This window comes from Lactuca serriola, chromosome 6 (assembly GCF_051521515.1).
Source record: "Lactuca serriola cultivar US96UC23 chromosome 6, Lser_US96UC23_V15, whole genome shotgun sequence".
Classification (NCBI taxonomy): Eukaryota; Viridiplantae; Streptophyta; class Magnoliopsida; order Asterales; family Asteraceae; genus Lactuca; species Lactuca serriola.
The window spans coordinates 57,599,508-57,623,184 of NC_136413.1; the positions used below are offsets into that span (position 1 = coordinate 57,599,508).

A 23,677-nucleotide genomic window follows, 5' to 3' on the forward strand; every position below is an offset into this window, starting at 1 on the left:
TAATGGTAAGACTAGCATTTTAATTATACATATATATTTATTAAGCTTGTAATAATATAATAGTATAGGGTGTATTTTAAACATTTCAAAATACTAGGGTTTTAATCTTCAATTTAAAATTTTTGAAATTTAATACCATTTAAATTAAAATTTTAAATATTAAAACTCTTGATTTAATAATTACCATAAATTAAACAATTAATGTAAATTATTAAATCACAAGGGATTATTTAGATCATGAGGATAATTACCATTTATACATTTAAAATATCCTAATCCCTTGAATCCCTCTCTAAATCTCGAAAATAAGGGATGGGATAATTCAAGATCTTTAATTACCATATTTAACAATTAAAAGATAATTACAAGATATGGGATTATCCAAATCCCTAAAATTTAGGATCTTATCTTGGGGAAGGAGGCTAATCTCGAAAACTAAGGGTTTGCAAACCCTAGATTTCGAAATCTTGGACTAATGGAAAGGATTCATAAAACATTTTCATGATATTTTCGCAAATTAGGGTTAGGAAACCATAATCTCGAAATCTATAGCCTCCTAGGGTTTATTGGCTATAAACCCTAATATGTCAAGTTCATACAATTGAATAAACTAATTGAAAACAAGTTAACCAATGACTCTGATACCACTGATGGGTTTTATACAAACAATCCTATGTGTGCATGCAACCCTAATTAGGATCTATGTTTTCACTATTAAATACACAACATTATGAGCACAAGAATAAAACCCTAATGTGCAATGCTATTTTTGAAATTCACATATAAGGTTAGATCACATACCTCTTGTTGTTATATTGCTATAACAACTTAGATCTCCAAACCCTAAGTCTTGAAAGCAAGCAACACAAGTGTAATGCCTCTAATGGCTCACAAACACCACAAGCAAATGGAGAAGCTATAGAGAGAGAGAGAGAGAGGAGGAGGAGGAGGTAGAAATCGGCCTTGGGATCTCTTAGAAGCAAGTGGCCGATTTCTTAAGGCCAAGGGGTCTTTATATAGGGTTGTGATTAGGGTTTTAGTCCTTATCTTTATCCAATTGCTTGCCCACCAAGCAATCATAAGATAAGCCTTGAATAATCCATATCCTTTTATCTCTTGGACGATTTCAAGGATATCTTATCCCTTGATTTTGTCCAACCCATAATAAGGATAACCATTGCCCTAATCTGTAACTATCACATAATTACAATTCAGCCCCTTTAGTTTAATTAATTACACTTGATCACAAAATTAATTCCTAATTAATTATTGACCAATATTAATTAAACAAATATGATTTCTCCTTTAATATATTATTCTTATAACATATTAATAAATCATAATAACCTCTCTCTTTATTTATTTCTCCAGTCAAGTTGTTTTGGTGAAGGCAACCTAAAAGGACCATGCACAATCGGGTCAAGTACTTGACAAATATGGTTACGGACTTAGACATTAATTCAACAATATATGATTATATGTTTATGCACTAGGATGCTATGTGGTAGAGTAGGGGGTGAAATAGTCCCTGATACCGGTCGAAAGAACCGAAGGGGTAGGCCAACACCCTAATATGCTACGCAAGGTACCGGTCGAAAGGACCGAAAGGGTATGCTAACACCCTGATATGCTAGGCTAGGTACCGATCGATAGGACCAAAGGGGTAGGCCAACACCCTGATATGCTAGGCTAGGTACCGGTCAATAGGACCGAAGGGGTAGCCCAACACCCTGATATGCTAGGCAGTTACCGGTTGAAAGAGATCGAAGGGGTAGTCCAATATCCTAATATGTTAGACAATATGTATGTTATGTGGTATGATGGGGGGGATTTATTAAGCTTTGTGCTTACGGTTTTTAGTTTTTGTTTCAGGTCCTTTTTCTTCGAAGGGAAACGAGCCGATGCGGTAGTGGCGCATCACACACATAATTTTTCGCACATGAGATTCTTGAGATCTATACTCTGACATTGTTACTATTTTATGATATGGTTTTGAGACATGTGATCTTTGGTTGTTATGAAATGAATTAAATCGATAATGTTTTCTTATAAATTGTTTTATAAATCGCTATATCAAAAATGAAATTTTGGTCTTGAATTTTGAGATGTTACAGAGACAGTCCAGTCAGGTTGAAGATTCATATTTACATGCTTTGTTTGTCTTGTTGTGTGTTGGTACTTTGGGGAACCCACTAAGTTTTGTCTTATAGTTGTAGTTTATTATTTCAGGTACTTTTGAGGATCGTGAGAAAGCGAAAACCTGATCGTGCACATGTTTTTATTTTCATGATATGGATTTTTAGGACACTCTGATATGTCTTTACTTTTGAAACAATGACTCTTTCTGTAAACAATAATGGTTAATGATTGATTTTAAAATTTTAAAAATTTAACGATTTTTGGAATGTAACATATACATCCAAGTATGTAGAAAAGTCAAGACCATAAAGCGGAAGTGTAAGGTTTTTCTGACAAACATAGAGGAAAGCATTAAACAATTAAACACATCAAGCACACATCCTCTTAGGTGGCTACGGTTCTAAGTGCAAGCATGCACATACTTGTGTAAGCTTTACTCAATCATATAACTAGTTAGTTACAACTTGCTAAAACAAAAACATACATAAATAACAACAAACTTTTATTACATTATAACCATCATACTTGCCCATTGCGAGAAGGCGGGAAACCCTATACTTATATTTCAATCGTGTAAACACATCTTATTAAAATTCAAAAGTGAGTAATTTACAGAAATAATCCCTATGATTTGGTCAAATTCACAATTTCAATCCAACTTTTAAAAAGTTGATATAAATCTTGAAGTCTTGGTCCCATGGTCCAATGACTTGTTTACCCTCTCCAATATTGTTTTTTGGTTATCTTTTACTCATTTACAATTTTTACTAATATAAAACACCAATCCCACTAGCCTTCCGTTTCTTCTCCTTCTTCGGCAAGACTGTTGTCTCCTTCCATTTCCCTTTCTTCTTCTACAAATAAAAACAAGTATCATCTTTCATGTGTTTGTGTGCAAGTGAACGTCAAAGGAAAATAAAAGAAGCTTAACACATGCATACATGTTCGTATTCAGCTGGCATCAAAACCGAGGGAAAAAAAAAGTTAAACACATAGTCGCCATCAGAAAAAAACCAGTCAGCTTCTCTCTCCTCTCCTCGCCAATGAGAGAGAGAGAGAGAGAGAGAGAGATGGCTGTACTCTTTTAAGAGATGTAGTCCTCACCACATCACATGCAAACATTTCCTAAATTCGGCATTGTCAAAATATGGTTTAATTCTTGTTCTTGTTGAAGCCCAACAACTAAACCTGTTTTAGCTCCAAAATCCATGACACGCATTCGACAAGCAGCTCAAACTTTTGGTGTATGCCAATGTTGAAGAAGACTTCCATCTTCTCCATGAAAACAGTGACTTCCTCTTTGAGACAAAAGGAGCCCGCACACCCACAATATTCTGCCAGGTGTGCAGCTTTGATTTGCTTGCATTTTAAACAAACCAAGTCTTGAAGATGATAAAGTCGTTCTCTCTGTCGAACTATCTGAAGAAGAGCATTTTCCATGACTTCACGGTTGTAGGGTTGACCACACTGTGGGACCCCACATCTCCATTCTTGAGTTAGCAAGCCTCTGTCACGACACAAGTCTAGGTCTCTACAGTCGTTGCAGTAGCTGTAAATATTATATTTGTGGGCCCATGTCAGAAATATGATTAGAGTTTAGAAATTTTGTATACTATTTTTATTTTTATTTTTACCTGCAAATGACATTTGGCAAGGTGAAGGAAAAGGAACAGTCTTGAAACTGTGCCTCTGGAGCAAACTCCCTTACACGTACATATCTCAACAGATTCTTCCTCATTATCTGCATTTTTTATTTCAATAACAAAAAAATCAAAATCAAAAAACATAAAGTAAATAAATAAAGACAAAAGAATTAGTTATTACCAGAATATCATGTTGCACATTCTGGTCAAGGACAAGAACAGCACAGACATGCTTAATAAACTCAAGTGCAGGATCTCCTTTATAAACATTGTCTTCATCTTCTTTAGATTTCCCTTTCCCTTTCGTGTGAAGAACAAGATCACGAACTATTTTCAATAGTCTATCTGTGAAGTAAGAATTAACCTGTAACAAAAAAAAAAATGATTTCACAATTAAACCAAAACAAAATATTTCTAAATAAATAATTGATCATAATTTGTAATTCGAACCTGGTCCCTAAGATGTTCAGTGACACATGACTCGAATGATTCAGCAGCAGCAGCTGTGATGGATGGAGTGCATAAGTCATCATCATTTCTTGAAGTTGCTCTTTTCATGGCTTCATCTTGTGTAAACTTCCATGGGAGGTGCATGAACTCAGTGACTATTAAAATGAAATGATCCTGTAAAATAAAAAAGAATCTAACTGGTATCAAATGAAAGTTATGTATAATAATACATGGAAGGGGTAAAATCGTAAATTAAATGACCTGAGTCTCCTTGGGGAGGTTTTCTGCTATATTCCAGCTGGAGACTAATTCCACTTGGGGATCACCATTTTTCTCATCTAATTTAGCCTGAATTCCACCATAGTTATACTGTCATTAAAAAAAAGCATCAGATGCAAACCTTGGTTAAAATAACTATAAACAGATATGAAATTAATAATATGAGATAAAGACATGATAAACAGTCTAAATAAATACAAATTAACTTACTTGATCCATGAAGAGCAATGAGTGCCAAAACTGCATGGGTTCAAGCTCAATCCACTCAAATAAGTCTCTAAAAACAAGAAACTTATAAATTAGAGAAGAAACAAAATACTCAAACCACTTAAACTAAACTTGGAATTTCTTTTAGATAATTAGAGATCTGCTTTTAGAATTTGGAATAAACTGTGATAGCAAGACTAACCTTGTTTGTAGAGCTTTGAGTAAACTATCACAGTAAGCTTGGGCTGCAGATAAGTCTGACTTTCCAGTGTCAAGTATGACTTTTGAGAAATTAGCAAATATAATATTGGCGCCCAATTTTCTAAATTCATATAGCAGTAGTGCAAACACCTTTTGCATCACCTGTATGTTCATAATCAATAATCATACCCTTGTCAAATATAGAATATTTTGTTTCAGACTAATTAGGTAAATAATTTAATTACCTTGTGAAGCATTCGATGAATAGCTGGATCATGGAGTTTTGACCTTGGACTAGGATTGTAAATCAAAAAATAAAGTCAAAATACAAAATACAAGCATTTAAAAAAATAATAAAAAAGTACCTGCAGAGCCATCTGTATAAATGTTGCAACATCGCATCAGCAAATATATTTCCTGATGAAACAGCATCAGCAAGGCATCTTTGAATCAATTGTTTGAGGACACGAAATGCAGATGAACATGAAGTGGCCTCATCTAACCCTAATTGTTCATTGGGAAGATGTGATCCAGAGGTCAAATCATGGTCAAACACAAATAAGGTACCTCCCTCCATTTCATTTATTTGGTTGCTTTTTAACAGAGCATTTACAGCCAGGTGATGAATCTGTATCCATTAGAAATATGAATTACAACATTTGGAGTTTAGTAGTTTAAATTAAGGGTGAAAAACAGGAAATTGCATACCTTTAGCTCAACTGTGACTTTCCGATAAGCACCAGGGTAAGTCAGAACAGGTTGAATAACCTGTTTTTAGAAAATAAGTTAATTAGATCATTAAAAACCATAACAAAAAATTGGAACATCAAGTAAATCCAGTTAATAGTTTATGTAATTCTTGATACAGACCTCATCGGTGAAACAAGTTTCTTCTTCATAATCCCCTCCAAGATCTGGAATTCCATTATCCGATACCCAAAGTATCTGCATATGTTACAAAGAAAATGTAAGCACTAAGCAGGTTGTTATTATCAGTAAAAAGAATGTGCATTTCTATTACAGATAAAGAAATGAAAGTGAATTGCTATTATAGTAGATTGTCTAAATTGGTAATATATATTAGTAAACCAAAGACAACCTGTTGGTGATCACGTAAAGCTCTTGCAAAGAAGATATCTGCTGTGTGTATAAGCCAATCCAGTTCAAAGTTGCCTAATGGAATCTGTCCGAAATTGAAAAATTATATAAACTTATAATTAAATGAGAAAAAAGGAAATGAAAATTAAATCAGATATATATAAATAATGTTACATGGGAATATCTGGAAAGAGAGATTCTTTCATTCAGCCAGCGAGGTGATGCAGCACAACGTTGCATCCCAATTTTTGAAGCAAAAGATTGCCAGGAAAGAGTGGGATAGTGAGAATCGCGAGCATTTGAAGGAATGGAAACACATGGAAAATCATCCAAAGCTCTTATATTCAACTTCATTAACTTAACATCTGGGCATTCGATTACACCAATTGCAGGTCCATGAAGCTCATCTCTGTAAAAAAAGTTAAAAGTTTATGTTACTCTTTCTTTATTTATGTTTAGTATAATTTTTATAATCTCAAAAGACGATGTAATACCTAAATTCACTTATTGTTCTTTGTAACAACTTTTCAGCGTCTTTGGGGCTTCCAACATATTCCACCTGAATTGGAATTGTTCCATATGGGTCATTTAAGAATAAAAATTACTTCAAGAAAAAAAAAACATTTTTACATTTTTGTATATTAACAAAGTCAAACCCCACCTTAAAGCTGGAAGCATCTCTAGACATGGAAGATTTAACTGATAAAGCTTGGCAAGCTTCACGAAACTGTTTCTCTAAAATATATGGCGATAAATCTTTATTCTGAAAAGGGTTCACCAATACCACATGGATGGTTGAAGATGAAGGAAAATATACAAGATAAATTCCCTTTACTTCAGATATGCTGAAATTTTAAAAAGAAAATACAAACATGTTTTTTAGTTTTTACGCTTTTGTATAGTAACTGGAAGAAGAATGCAACTTACCTATGATATAAATAGAAGAAAGGAATAGATGATTCCAAGTATGAGCATTCTGTAGTGGTTTTCATATGCAACTCACTCAGATTCCAACCTTCTTTCACATTTCGTTTTTTAGCTGATTTATCCACTTCGCAAACACATCCGATTTGGAGAATTAAACTGAAATCCAGACCGATTTTTGTTTCGTAAATTCCCTGAAAAAGTATATCCGATAGATTCAGCTTGAAATGTAATTAAATAATGCGATAAAAGAAACATTTTTTTATGAATCTCTAAAAATAAACTGACCTCCACTTCAGGATCTGCTAGGTGAGCAGCAAGTTTCCTGCTTTCTCCCCTAAACTGATCTTCATCAACAATGATCTAAAAAATGTATTTATGGTTTAGAATTTAGACTAGTAAACTAATTCTATAAAAAAAAAATTGTTTCTAAATGTAATTACAATGGACCTACCTCAATGAGGTTATGAGAATGGTGTCCATGAGGGAGAATTTTGTTGACACGTCTTCCAGGAAAGTCATCAGTTACAGGAGCTTTAGAATTAAGGTAAAATACTCTTGGAACTTTTATAGGGATCTTATGCATCATTCCATCCACAACAACCCAACCAAAAAACTGTCCAAGTTCAGAACTTGTAACAAGTTGAATTATCTGGTAAAAAAGACATGAGTTGAGGGGTATAATAGTCAAAATGCATAAGAATAACTGAATAAGATATACATTACCTGCCAGTGGCTACGTGTAAGGGCTAGTTCGTGTCTTTCAAAGTACGAATTTACCCCTGTTCTACCCTGAGCTTGTCTTTTATCTGACACGCCACTATGGATCTCAGCAACTCCATTCCTTTGGGTATTTTTGTCCAAATTGTCTAACTTCTGTTTCTTTCTTTTTTCACGAACTTGTTTCCACTTTCTTTTTCTTTGATCAAGCCATCCTGGATAATCCAGATGTCTGTTTATATTATCCTCCAAATCTGGATTCATGCTTTGACCATGGTCAACTTTTTCCTTGGAAGAACTTGTTTTACCATTAGTTTCATAAGAACAAACAATAGATCTAGGGGTATAATTGGAAGATTTTCTATTGCTTCCGAAATCTTCCACATCCACAATTTTATGTTCGTGTACATGATCTTTTCCATTTGCATCATTTACTTTTTTAAAAGGTAATTTTGTTTGCCTCATTTTGTCATCTCTCTCAGAAATCTTCTTGTGCAACCATGCAGGATGAGCTACTCCTGGAACAGGATTTGAAACCTGAAATAAATTATTATATTCCACTGTGAATAGAAAACTATAAAAGTATTTCGCTATTGGTCTCTAGTTGTAGAGAATAAAAATCTAGAAAAAAGGATCATAAAAAACATTGCACCTTCTGCAATGCTGCAGGAATTGTAATGATTTTTTGAATAGCAAATCTGAGACGTTTTTTGTAATATTCCCAGTCAATAATGGATCGAATGCCAATATCTGATGAGGTCTTGCACCATTTTTTCACATAGAACTTCATAATTTCTGCAAACAAACATGTAATAATTGTTTGTAACTTTGTATATTTTACAAATTTTTTCAGGTTTTATAAGAATAAATGTCTAGAGTTTCACCTGGATCAGCTTCAAATATTGCAACAGGAACTGCTCGTTCACTCACGTCTTTCCCCTGTTTAATATTATATCAGTAGTGGATTTTTAAAGCAATATAATAATAAGAAAAGAAAATCAACTTTACACAATGCTAAAACCTCTAAACATTATTTATGAAATAAACTTTAACCATGAATACACAAATGAAGATACTTAAAGGTAAGTTTTTGAAAGATAAAATTACACAATTACCCTTGGTTCACATGCAACGACATATTGACAAAGAAGCCCTTTGTCTTTAACCATGGTATCACCAAGAAAATCAGCCAAACGTTTTGCTGTGGTTACAGCACATGATTTCTGCACTCCATAGTCTGCTAAAGACTTGCTCATTGTGCTTGATTCTGATATGTAATCAAGCAATTCACTATCTGCAATATCATTCCCTTGATTCTGAAAATATTTACTAATCAGTCACAATATCCAAAAAAAACATATTCTTGTTTTCTTTTTTTGGTTAACAAACAAAAATGAAAGAGATAACAAAACTGTAGTAGAAAATTTAATACAAAAGAGATTAAGGAAACATTAAAAATGGAAAAAAAAAAAAATGAAGTTTGGCTTACAATTTACATACATCAAGAAGATCAAGCCAGCGATTTGCAACAGAAGCAACTATTGAATAACATTCCTCTAAAGTTGACCCATGAAGAAATTTGTCAAATAGCTCAGCCTGAAAACAGATATACATCAACATGTATAAGAAAAATACATAAAAGTAAATGGTCAAAGATAATTGAAAAAAAAAATTAAGTCAAACAGGTTTGTTAGAGAAGGAGAGTATACTTGGAAAACTTTAATGAGTTTTAGTTCACCCCTTCTCTTTATCTCAAAACCTTTAAGCTCAGCAAGGGTACCATCGTCATTAAAAACAGCATACCTTTTTTTAATCAATTTATCCTCTTCTTTAGAAGCAGGAAGAATCATTGCCTACATTCACAATAAATATAATGATTAATAACTAATAACTGAAAAAATATGAGGTCACTTTTGGGATTTAACTAATTACCTTATATGGTCCATCCACTTCAAATTCAATTGAACATTCACTGTGTGTTGTGTATGTTCTGTTGATAGGATCTTTGAGAGTCTAATGAAAAAATAGAAATAAGATGTTTGTAGTTTGTACAATATATATTTCTAACAAGCTATACAAAATATAAAAAGAGGATTTATATTTTATCCAACCTGGTATTGGTCATTTGTGTTGTTTCTTGCCACGTCAACGTTGAGCATAACACATGGATATGAGATTGTAAACTTCTTCTTTGAGTCTCTGTGATCAAATTTTCACAAAAGGGCATAACTGTCAACATCAAATCATGATGATCATTTTCCAAATGAATAACTAGGCAGGAAAAAGAGGGTACCTAAATTTGAAGGTAAAGTTTTCCGGAAATGACCCTGGCAAAGCACACCATATACCATCTGTGTCTAATTCTAGTGGTTTTCCAATTTTTTCAACAAGTTTATTGGCTTTTTTTATTATTTTTGCACCAGTGTATGTAACAACTCCAGCCATTTCCATTGAATACCATCTTGCACCTCTGTAACAATATCATTTTATTTTTATATTAAATAATAAAATACAAAATCCATATGTACAAGATGAAACTTAGTGTAAAAAAACATACTTGCGCATGACATATCCATAGAAGGAATTCAGAATACATTTATGGGCCAGCTGTAGTGAATCATAAAGAACCACCATATCCTGTGCTTCCTGAATCTTAATAGGATTTCCATTAGCTTTTGCTTCTGACAACTTCCCTTTCCATTCTTTATTCAGCCCTTTGTATTCATATCTTCTATCACGAAAACTATAAAGCACAAAAATAACATGTTATAAAAACAAATACAGACAATTATATTATCAGTCTAATTTGCAAAATTGGTTAAATGCTTGCCTTCTGACAGTATCAACATAAAATGCATTTTCACGCATGCAAATCCCTGCGTTGCTTCTTTCAGTAACTGGCTTATCAAGCACCCGTTTATACGCCTGTAACATTACAATATGTTATTATAAATGCTGACATGTCATGTCATGTCACATAAAATTTAAAGTTTATAATGTGGAAAATTATATATACCTTTTGGCAGTATTTCTTTAAACGATCTTTCAGCTTCAGTTGTTGGTCCACTTTAGGCAGCTCAAGGAACGACTTTGATTTGAATCCATCAACAGCAACAACCTCAGATTCAATTTGCCTCTTCAAATGATAGTAATCACTAATACCCAAATTTTAAAATCAATAAAGAGCTGTTGGTAAATTATGTTACAATAGAGGGGTAAATCCGTAAATAAGGTACCTTCTCTTTGCTGTGTATGTCTCCCCACGCCATTTCCATTCAAGTTTCCTAAGACAAGTTTTCCCAGGGCGATTGAAATCACATGCGGTGCACACTTCCTCTGTAACTATTGATGGTGGCTGACATGGCAGGTTGTTATTATTTATAAAAAAAAATGAAGTATGGGTAAGAAAATTATCTGTTTTTTTAATTTCTAAAAAAATGGTTAACATGCAATATACCTGAAGTCTGTTTGTTAATATAATGTTGGGATACATTGCAGCAACATCTAGATGATAAATAAGGGGGCATTCTTCTCGTATAGGTTTATCTCTTAATGATATAAGCTGCACAAATAAATACTTACAATGAATGTTCCCATAGAGACTTTGATTGACCAATAAAATACAAAAGAAATTGTCAATTAACTATCAACACAACCTTTTCCATAATAGCATCCTTTACTTCTTCGTAATTTGAGACAGTTTCAATGTCCATTTTACCCTCCACTGTAATAGCATATTGAAGATCCCGATCTAGGTTTTCGATAAGTTGCTGTGGAAAAAAGATATACATTTTAATTTTTTTAGTTGTCAACCAAAGTGATTAATAACTGTAAAAAAAATAAAAATACAACAAATGAGTTGTAAATTACAGTGAAAGCAGATGGATCAAGTTTGAAAGAAGTTGGAAGGTCTGATCTGAAAACACCAGTTTCCAAACACTCCACATGGCCACCAATGTATGTCTCACTCTCTAAAAGGCGCCCATTATGAAACTTTTCTGCTTCAGATTGGTGCTTGTTTGGACATACAACATTTGCCACGTATGCCTGCATGTACATTAACACCAAAATTATGTATAAAAAAAGTGTTCTTTGATGTATAGAGCTCATATAAGGTGATATTTACCCTTATATGTAATATGTCTATAAACCACATACCTCAACCATGAGAAGCATTTCACAGAGGGTCCCACTTCCTTTACGCAAGACTTCATCAGGAGGCATTGGTATTATAGTTGCAAGGGAGAAAATGAAGGGGTGAACATATGTCATATACAAGTAGTAAGTTGACACAGCATCAGATACTGAATATGAAGCCATCATCTGAAATAAACCAAGTTTTTATTTTTCCAAAAATGGAACATATAAGAAATTGTTCTAGAAAACTTAAAATGTACAATAAAATAAGATTATTTCTACAAATGTATACCTGTGGTTTTTCCATTGCAAAACGAACCATATCTTCAGGATTTACTTCCAACGGATCATAGCCCAATTTGGCTTTAGTGACAGCCTGAAATCATAGTAGAGGATAAATTCAGTTGTAAATTTGAGCAATATTTGAATATTGAAATGAATTATAATAACGATAATAATAATTACCTTCAAACCATGGCTTCCTTGAGGTAGATAACTATCACGTTTGACCCATGCAAAACAATCCAGATGACATGCAAATTTAGCGCGACATTCACCTTGCACTGTGTCACATTGAAACCCTAGCTCCTTCACCCCCCAAAAAAATTGAGCAATAAATAATAATAACAATCATTATTCTAGTATATTATAACGTAAAAATTTAACATTGGCATACATCCTTCATTATCAAGCCATGATGAGCTGCCCTTCTTTCCATGAATGGCCAATCAAACATGTCACCATTGTATGTGACATAAATACCAGGTTTCACCTCTTTCATATGAGCAAACCATAATTTGATAAGTTCTTCCTGTAAAAAGAAATTAAATTGTTGAATCAAAGCATGCATATTAGATACCATATAAATAAATTTTGAAGGGATATTAAGAAATCACACCTCATTCTTCACGTTTGTCACTTTAAAGTATCCTTCAAATTCAGCTTTTGGAGTATATTCCAAATCTTCTACATCTTCACCAACACACTGAAAATAATTGCAAAAGAAACCAACTTAGACCAACTTAAACTAAGTCAAATTGCAATGATCATACTTATTTGAATTTAAAGATAATGATGCATTTAATGTATCTACCTCTCTGTTAATAATAAGATATCCTCGCCCATCAACCATGTATGAGATCATCATAACTGAATCATACTCAGCATCTGGAAACTTTAGTGGAAGCTTTGTGGTCTCTATGTCAAATGCACAAACATGAACTTCAGCACGCTGCAGAAGATCATGCCTCCTTTCTAACTTAACTCCATCACTCGACACACTAACATCATACCACAATCCACATCTTACATCTGAAAATTATGATTGGAGTAAAATAAAGTGAGAAATATACATTTTAATAAGTGAAATGATATACAAGAACTTTATTAAAAAAACAAATTATCACCTTTATCAATGGCAAAACGGATATGGTAAGGAACATCATACTCCCGTAGATCGGAAATACAATATACAAAATCTTGGATTTGCTCTTTTCTGTGAAGTCAAGAACAGAAATCAGGTTAAAGGTTTTGAAATTGCTACAAGCTCCTTTCTAAAGAAGTACTTATAAAAACTTTCAAGATTCAATCAGGAAATGCATACTGTTTGCCTGCTATTATGGACTCATATGCCTCTGAAGCATTAGACTTTTTTTGATTTCTTTCAACCACGTGCATCAGGTCACGCTTTACTTCCATCAATTGTTGTACAGTGTCAAATGATATCTTTAAGTAAGTTTTCCTCAATCCAGAAAGATGGTTTTTCTGTAAGTAGCATCGAAGAAATCATTGGTATAGCTTTTGCAATATGATTATAGTTTGACATGTTAAACCTGATCATTTGTAAAGCATAATATAATGGCTTACAAGATCAAGGTCCTCCTTCTCCACTATTTGGATATCAGCAATTTTCCCTTCATATCTTCTTCTTAAATATGCATCAACATCCCTTTCCATCTTATCCTATAAGTTTAGAATACTCAAATTAAATGGTGTAACAACATGGCTGGCTTAGTGATCTACTAGAATCATTTCCATATAGGCATACCTTCGAAGCAGCATAAAAATAAGGTCTGAACTTGTCTTTGGCTTTAAAAGTCGAACCATCCTGTTATCCAAATCAAGTGGAGATTAGATATCACTTCGATGAGACAAGGGTTAAAATCAATTATAGAAAAATCACCTGACAAACGAAATAAAGATCGACACAGCTATACACTTTGTGAGTGTATTGGTCCTCCCACGATGACTACAGAAAAATGAAATCGAGTCAATGAGTTCCAACCATGCTTCAATTCGAAAACTGGTTTCATGGAAACAGAACTGTATGAACTTACGGAAGCAAATGTGAGTAGCCAGCCGAGGCGTTTTTCTCCTTCAGTGAATAGATCAAAGCCGAGCTTGGTCTCAAGCTTTTCTTCGGCTGAGAGAATAAGTTTCTGTTTCTTGGAAATCATTATGTCTTTGCGATCTACTCTTCTTCTTCGGTTATCGCCGACCATTTTTGGAAAAATGTAACAGAGATCTGGATTGATGACGCCGAGGATAGATGACAAGAACCCTTGGTAAAGGGGGATTTGGGCCGGGGGTTAGAAAATCCCGGGAGAATCGGAGAAGGGGATACGTATGTTTTCCCGCTATTTTGTCAAATACATTATGAAGTTGCATTTTTTAAATTTAAACTTGTAGCGTGTTATATACTTTTTAGATAAATTTACACAAATAGTACATGTGATTTATGGTTTCAATTTTTTGGGTAAATTACACCAATCGTCCCTCGTGGATATGTCAGAAAGCGTGTTTAGTCCCTATTATCAAAATTGAACTCGGACCGTCCCTCGAGTTGTTTTTTCTTGAACGCTTAGTCCCTCCGTATATAAAAAGACCATTTTGCCCTTATTTATTTATTTTTTGATTTTTTTTCTATTTATTTGTTGTTTATTAATTATTTATTAATTTGTTTATTATAAAAAATAAAGAAATACTCTTACAACTCTTTCTCTTCTCTATTACTCTTTTAGGAACCTCCCAGTAACCAACATTCATCGCCATTGGGAACCACCGTTCACCGCCATTGGAGACCACCATCCAACGTCGATTACCACCGGTTCTCTCCATATCTCTCTCTCTGACCTTTCTCACTCGTCATTATCCCCTCTCAAAACCTCTGGTACCTTCACCTATGACCGACAATACCTCCTGAACAACCATCATTTGACTACCACTAAAAAACACCATTCACCACCACCTAACAAAACCAAAACAAACCTGTGATCAACACCAAAAAGACAATGGAGCTCGATCTGAGACCCTAGGCTGTTTTTGAAAACCTAAGCGGCGTTTGTTCGAAACTTAGGCAATAGGGATCTGGAGAGACGAAGATGTTCCTGAGACGGTGAAGGTTCAAAACAACTCACCTCTGAGACAAACGGTGTACATCACACTTCCAGATTTGTGAGCTTTGACGAACTACCATCTCCGTCTCCAGATTTCAGCTCCAGTGAACCACTGATAAACCCCAATCTAGCACCACCATTTTCGAAATGATGGCTAACAAACCCGATTCTATGAACGTTCATCGGCAGATCTTAGTGATTCATAGACGTTTTTCCACAGATAAACTATCTGATTATCACCGTAAATTGGTTCTACAGAGGCAACAATTAAAAGGTTTAACTGATAATGTTAATCCGTTCATTTTTTTTATTGTTGATTGCGATGATATCAAGGTTTACATAGAGTCGATTAGGATTAGGTTGATGTATTATAACGATTTAAGGAGGAATCTGATGAAGGATGATGTTCCTAGGGTTCTTGGTATCTTGAAGGTAAAAGAAGTAGTGGAATGTAATGGAACTGAGAGAGAAAAAAGAAATAAGAGTAAATTAAAAGTGAATTATAATTAACAAGGGATTGGAATTACTTTTTTTATTTTTTATTTCTTTTAAATACAAAATCAATTATAATTAAAATAAAAATAAGACAAAAGGGCATAATAGTCATTTTATGTCGCATAAGGGATGAAACGTGCAAATTAAAACTAACGAGGGATGAAACGTGCAAGTTTTAACCAAAAGATGGACGGTCCAAGTTAAATTTTAAAAATAGGGACTAAACACGCTTTTTGGCATGTGCACGAGGGAGATTGGTGTAATTTACTCCAATTTTTTTGTGATCGATCATAATGACATTCTACCTTTTTTAATTTATTTTGTCTTTTTCTTAACTAACTAAAGAAAGAAAAACATAAAGGACCCCACCACCCCTCCCCTTTGCCCCCTCGTCTTCTTCCCAACAGACCTCAACATCTACTCTCTCCCCTATAAAAATACAAATTGAACCCCTATTTCTTTCTAAAGCTCATCATAAAACACCAAGGCAATCGATATGCATGCATTTGTTGGTGATAATGACATTAAAAGCAATCGGTTTACTTTCCGGTATGTATTTTCCATCTTTTCAATTACCTAAGCAATTCATCAATTATAATGACAATGTTCCACTATGTTCTATCTTTTTTGTTTCTTAAGTGACATTATACACTATTTTTTAAAAGCATATATCTCTTATGTACTATAAACTCATGAAAACCCAATAGCCAATGAAAAACTCATATTGTGAAGCATAAACCCAATAGTTAATGAAAAACTCATATTTAATAGACGAGTCACTTACTCACCATTTCATGTGATCTCTCCATAATAGAGGATGATTATGCAATGCTTTAATGTCGACTTAAACTCTTTAATTACATGTTTGGTGAAGATTTCAATATCATTTTGGGCATTAAAGTTTTAACACGTGTGAGATTTAACAAATCAAGCAATATGTAGAAAGATGCAATCTTGGTGTATCAACCCATTATTGTTGTTCTTTGGTGTTACCTTAGGTGTTGTTCTAGTTGTATGGATATTTGTAGGATTGCAGCGAAGTAGAACAAGCAACGGAAAATAATAATAACAACGATTTTTTCACAAAATCGAAAAGAGATTTCAATTAAGTGTTTCCAATAAGAAAACTTTATCACAAAGGAAAAGATGCACAAAGGGTCTATCAAGGCTTTTAATAAGATGAAAACATATACATGATTATATACTATACTAGGCGAATGCCCGCGCGTTGCGCAAAAGCATCTATATAGCTGAAATATTTACCAATATATGTTTTTTTAAATATAACAATAATGTGGTTATTAAATTTGATATAATAATTTGTATACTCAGTTGATATAATATATTGATTAATTTGAATTATATGATAATATATACATCTATTAAAACCGCATAATCTCAATCTTTGGAATGACCTCTACCCGTGGGTTATTCATGAATAAAATTAAATATAATATATGGTTTAATGTTATTTATATTTTTTGTTATTGTAAATTATTTTTTTTAAATTTATTTGCTTAACGTTTTAATTTCTATCATTGTAATTATTTAAAACATCAAACAAAATTTTTTTATTTTAAAGCTAACAATATAATCATTTATATAATGTTATTTTTAACTATTGTTATTGTAAGTTATTTTAAGCTACTTATTTGAAAACTTTTAACGATTATACGAATATCTTTAGGAAATATTTTAGTTAAATTGATACTACAATTTATTTTATGTATTTAGCACTATAATTTTTCGTTTTTAACTATTCACAAAATATTCTTTGAGTTGTAAGTAGAACTGAAATTTACATTGAAGTTGACTTTGTAATGGTATATTTAAATTAACCATTTAAGTATTTTGTCCAAATTGTTTAAAAGTTGTAGCTTTAAATTTAGAATGGTTTACATACAACAACGTATTAAATCTAATAAATTAAGTATAATATATTAAAAGTTAAAGACAAAACTTTCTAAGTGGAAGTAAAAATATTATTTTAATATTGAAATTTAGTTTATTTATGATTACACTTTATGTTTGATACCAACTTATAATCATTATTAGAAAGATACTAAAATTTATCACTTTTAGCTATTTACAAAATATTCTTTAGGTTACTTAAGTTTAACTAAAATTTATATTTAAGTTGATCTTGTAAGGTTATATTTAAAATAACAATTTAAGTGTTTTACACAAATTCTTCAAAATTTGTAGCTTTAAAATGATAATGGTTTACATACAACAACATATTAAACCTAATTAATTAAGTATAATATGTTAAATGTTAAAAACATAACTTTATAAGTAGAAGAAAATATATATTCTTTTAATATTGAAATTTAGTTTAGATATGATTACACTTTAGGTTTCATATTTATTTAAGCTTATTAACCAACTTATAATCATTATTAGAAATAAATTGAAAAGTCATGGGAGTTTCAAATGAATGTGGTTAAAGGAAAAAATGAATGGGAGTTTCAAATGCATGAGATTCAAGAAAAAATACTAGCTTTATAAGTATATAATGATATGATTCTATTCCAAAACAATCCATACAAATCGTGGATTGAATATGTACAATACAAATAAAAGATTTTATCACAAATATAACATATATATAACCTTAAAGAAAAAGAAAAACTTCACGCTGCAGTGAGAGACTGGGACAACGCTAGTACTCTATTGATAAAATATCATCGTGAAACTTGTTTGACCTATAAGATTATAAGCTTTGACCTTACAATCTCCCCTAATCAGATGACGCCAAAACCTAATCGAGTTGAAAAATCATAAAGACATACCTTATCGGCTTCAACAATAATCTTTGACTTGATCCACTGGAAATTATCGCATGCAATATCTTCTCTTCTTTTATCTAGCTCAAAATAGATTAACCACTGGTAGCTATCAACTTCAAATTTACCCTTTCACTATAGCCTCAAATGAAACAAATGTTTGGTGGGAGTCTTGAACAACTCATCAGATCTTTGAAAGCACGTTCGATCATTTTCATCGAGATAAAATATTCCATGTTCAATAGGCCTAACAATCAGGTTGGGTTCGGGTTGACGGGTCAGAAAATATAAACTCGACCCAACCCATATAATGTATGGGTTGGTAGGTTAGTAGGTCACAGATTGGCGGGTTGAAATCTCAACCCAACCCAACCCATATAACTTGTTTAAGTATATGGGTTCGTTGGTCCACAAGTTAGTGGGTCGAACCCAACCCGCATAACATGTTTAATAAATAAGCAACACTTTTTCAAAAAATGAGTTTTCTCAACATAAAGTCATATAGTGATTAAAGTCATTAACATAAAATAAAATTAAAAAAAAAAAAAAAAAGGTTTTCAACATAAAGTCATAAAGTCATTAACATCCAAATAAAATCGAAAATTTAAAACATTCATACAAAGTGCAATTGTTCAAAAAATATCCAAAACCAATTCGATAATTTATTCATGCTATAATTCACATTTCTTACTCCAACAACGACTTCTTCATGATGAACTTCAAACAGAAACAATATGCAAAATTAAATTTATGAACTTTTGAAAGCTACATAAATAATTTTATGTCTTCTATTATTTATACTAAAAAGAACTCACCAACTCACAACTTAAAGTATGTTGAAATTTATAGCCTTCGTATTGTTTTTGTTGATGTTCAAATTCTTTATATTTTAAGTTAGGTTGTCAATAGCCACATTCAAATCAACAACATAAAGAATAGAAAAATAATAATAATTAATACAAAATTTTAGTTAATACAAAAAAAACAAAAATTCTTAAATATTAATTCAAATTCTTTGTTCGTGACTTGTGAGTATCTAAAAAATGACGACATGTGTGTTGTCTTTATTGATTAGGGCATCATAAAAAGCTTACCACATACAAATACGAATGAATACAATATTCAACACGATATAACATTTTCATATATCGAATTCTTGTGTTGAATTATTTCAACACGGTATTCATATATGTCCAAGACTAAGTTTCATTAAACCTTTCAATCTAAAACTTTTAGATTTAAAATGGAATATGAATGCCCTCTCCCTTAAGCCTTACTATAGCGAAACAATTTCCAAATTTTGCAACTTGCAAATTTGTAAACTTTGTTTCCTACAAATAGCATTGCCAGCTTGCAACACTTAGTATAACAATTATGCTCCCACTTACATAACAATTATGCTCCCACTAGCTTTGACATGTACCCAGAAATCAACTGGTCCTCTAGAAATCAATATTATTGACTTTTTTACTAAAATGCAAATTTCTGATATGTGTTGCTTCTATAAGTCTAGACTTCTCAAGCTTATACACCTTTCATTAGATAGTATATGTGTATGTTTAAATCCTTTCAGAACTTATAGCCATATGTGCCGAAAGTTCAAACAATTCCTTGCTATTTCTCACAATTCGAACTATGAAAAGGGATGTCGTAATCATATTGCGAATTTGAGAATGCAATTATCATAAACCACTAACCATAATGATATTTATCACATCTTTAAAATCTACTAGCGAAATTGATTCCTCATAATCATTTTCATGAATTAGAGCGAAACCTTTTGTCATCTAGATTTTATGATGTATGTGTTCCCATCCATGTGAATCTATCATTTCCAACCGACAATCATAAGACAAGGTTTATGACAAAGTCAAATTCTAATTTACCTTTCATGTACTGAATTTTACTTGTTATTAATTTCTTGCCTTCTGGTAACACAAGGACCTACCAGCGCTTCCATGTTGTTTAAGCAACTCACCCCCATTGATCAATGTACTATCATTGACCAACGTGCTCTGCCTTTTGTAGACAATGAGTACCATATAACTCATAAGTATTGCTACTTCAATTGGAAGATGCACAAAAATAAGAATGTGTCAACTTAACATGATAGGTTATCAACCCCAGATCGTGTGCTAGTGATAACTAAAAGGTTTATTCTTGATTGACTCCTCAAAACTCTTCAAGATCAATAAGACTCCTACTAACTTCTCGACATATAAGTTTTTCTCTCAAGGAACAATCCTTGACGAGCAAAAAACATATTCAAAAGTTAGTATAAAATTCCGACAAGAAAACACTTCATGGAATTAGTCTTAGTTCATCATTTGTTTTAACCAAAACATCATAATTTCCAATTTCAAATGTGCTAGAGTAAGAAAATATTATTACTCCACATCTCATGAGGTGTTATAAACCTACTTAGTACGAAACAAGCTTCAAGACACGATTTGTAGTTACTAGAGTATGAATCTAAAATTTAATTAGATACAAAGTATAACTCGTCTTTTGATTGAACCATTTCAACAATATATGATTCCTCTTCTTAGTCAAACAATTGCACTAAGACGTTCTTCAAGGATCAATTGAGACATGATTCTACAATCATTTAAGATGATCACAAAACACGATACTAAAGTACTCTCATTTCCTTCCATATTGGAGAAACTTTTATCTTTTTGCCTAATAGATTCTTCATATTTGTTCTGCTACTTTTTGAAACTTTTCAATGCATCAGAATTGTGCTTAATCTTATAAACACAACCATGTTTACCAAAACATTAGTGAATCATGACGAATAAAGTTATCATCCTTTGTGGTGGATCTGAATAGACCATTTCAACACGTGCTAGATCCATTAGTCCTTCACTTTGACTCACATAAACATGTGATCAATGAATTAGTCATAATCCTCCAAAGATCAAGATTCTCATACATCATACACACTACTAGAAAAACAGCCTTTTACGACGCGCAAATGCGCGTCAAGGAAGGCCCTGTCATAAAGAGAGACGACGCGCATTTACGACGCTCATTTACGACGCGCGTTTACGACACACAATGCGTATCAAGGAAGGCCCTGTCATAAAGGAAGACGACACCCATTCGCGTGTTGTAACCTTACGACACGCGTGATAATGACACACAATGCGTATCATTAAAACCCCTGTCAAGAAAGGCCATGTCATAAATGAAGATGACACACATTTTTGCGTATCGTAAATTTAAATGTTTAAAAAAAATATTTATATATTTATTAATTTTTAAATTAAATTTGCATTTACTGTCTCATAATAGAAATAAAATACCATATAAAAAATACAATCCATTTCATAAAATTTAATGTCATATAATTCTATTTCTTACAATATATAATGTTACAATAAAAAAATAAAGAAAGTAAATTGCTATTTTGAACATGTGAAGCATTATAACAACCTGCTTTGTGACAATTCTTTTGACCTGTCTACCAAGAATTGCACGTGACTTGATGCCTCTTTCAGATTGTAGTGCTTTGTCATCAGCAGCCTCCTGACCCAAATAAAAATTATATAAAAAAAATGCAATTCGGAAAAGATGACATCAGCGAGTGAGGTTTTATTATGTTATAAAAAAATGGAAGTAAAAAAAAAATTGTAAGCATGGTGACATATTTAACATAAAATGTTAATTTAGTGACTTAATAGGCAATGAAAATAGTTTTTTAGCCAAATTAATGAAAATGAGACATTTGGTTGCTATACTAGAGCATTGTACTTTCAAATAAATGAAAGCACATTGCTATTTCTTGCATATTACCTACAATATAACAGTGAGTAGGATGCTATACTTACATTGTCATGGACCAACACTTCAATTCCTTCATCATTTATCTCCTTCATTGCAAAGAATTAGCCACCAATAATATTTCAAGCAAATTTGGGTTTCAGGACATGATCAATTATGGTTGTGATAGTTTGAATGAATTTATATGAAAAGGATTCAGTAGTTACGTACCTAGAGTGTATATGTATAAATCAGCAATTATGTTTACCTAAATAACTGGAATACAAAGGACGTCACCTCGCAAAGTCATGATAAGAGAACTAACAACCATCGTTTCTACTACAAACCTCAATAGCATCCCAAAGGCAGTTAGAGTCATGCCATAATTAATTATCTTGGGTTGTAATGCTCCTGAAAAAGATCAAGTAAAGTTTGTAAAATAGTTCATATAGATTACTTAAAAGGGTAAAAATGGAATTAATTTATTTATATTATAAAAAATTAATAATCACCTTATGTAAAGCTTCAACTAAAGTTGTTTTATATAAAGCTTCAACTTTGTAAAATAGTTCATATAAAGTTGTTGTATATAAGATCCATCACGACCCTGTGCAAGCCCTTTCTCTATAGCTAATTTAGCATATCTTAAAAGTATAGGAATTGTTAAAAAAGAATAAATAAAAAATAAGCATTTTTTATTAAAATTTGTAATGTTTTTTGTGAACAGGATAGACAATAAACAATTAAATCTGAAACAACAACTTTTCGAACTTCTTCATGAAAGTATCATCTTGATCACCCATCTCCTATCATAAATAAAAAAAGCGTTATTGAAAGATGGAGAAGATAAATAAAAACATTAGTTATTTTCTCCCAATAGAAGGGAAGAGGCTAAGTAAGAGCTACCATCCAAAATGTTACCTATGGCTCCAAGCTTGCTCGCTTTTTGGTGAATATGAAAGAACAAAACTTGAAAGTGAAAGCTCATCTTAACCATATTTTTAAACTTGGGAGTTGGTATTTTTTAATTAAATAAAATTTATATGTTTAATACAAACAAAGTGTGTTCAAGCCCATAAAAAACATGCGCCCATCTAAAAATTCCATACAATCTCTAAAAAATCTCAGATTCTTTAGTGTGTATGGACTATGGACAATAACATGGTATAAAATTGCGTCATGGCCTTATAATTCAAGAGGTTACTCATAGCTATAATGGGTAAAAAAAATTAAAGTAAAACGCCCTAAAAAATATTTTGAAAATACAAAGCAGAATGCTATAAGGAAATAAATGGAAACTACAATGCTATTTCTTGCATAATTGCATTTGCACTTTTATAATATGCTATCAAATGCCTGAGCCTGAGTAGAGTAATTTTAGGTGCAGAGTGTGGTGTAGCAAGTTTTGAAGGGTACCTTTTTGACGATAACGCCCTTG

At 32.3% G+C, this 23,677-nt stretch overlaps 1 protein-coding gene across 1 annotated transcript; it reads right to left on the reverse strand.

Annotated features, from left to right (window-relative positions):
- Positions 1 to 2,697: 2,697 nt before the first annotated feature.
- Positions 2,698 to 13,113, reverse strand: LOC145059791 (DNA polymerase epsilon catalytic subunit A-like; the record flags this gene model as incomplete). Its single annotated transcript, XM_079007576.1, has 41 exons — positions 2,698 to 2,993; positions 3,081 to 3,688; positions 3,774 to 3,880; positions 3,964 to 4,146; positions 4,233 to 4,406; positions 4,494 to 4,601; positions 4,722 to 4,788; positions 4,921 to 5,081; positions 5,165 to 5,213; positions 5,285 to 5,547; positions 5,628 to 5,687; positions 5,790 to 5,864; positions 6,019 to 6,102; positions 6,192 to 6,426; positions 6,512 to 6,576; positions 6,679 to 6,862; positions 6,945 to 7,135; positions 7,230 to 7,304; positions 7,396 to 7,593; positions 7,668 to 8,198; positions 8,314 to 8,456; positions 8,546 to 8,600; positions 8,777 to 8,977; positions 9,162 to 9,257; positions 9,371 to 9,514; positions 9,594 to 9,674; positions 9,773 to 9,860; positions 9,955 to 10,131; positions 10,219 to 10,404; positions 10,492 to 10,586; positions 10,678 to 10,816; positions 10,898 to 11,016; positions 11,119 to 11,223; positions 11,318 to 11,431; positions 11,532 to 11,708; positions 11,820 to 11,984; positions 12,091 to 12,174; positions 12,264 to 12,386; positions 12,475 to 12,609; positions 12,697 to 12,783; positions 12,892 to 13,113. Coding segments are annotated over 40 exons (5,913 nt in total), but the record flags the coding sequence as incomplete, so codon positions are not given.
- Positions 13,114 to 23,677: the final 10,564 nt, after the last annotated feature.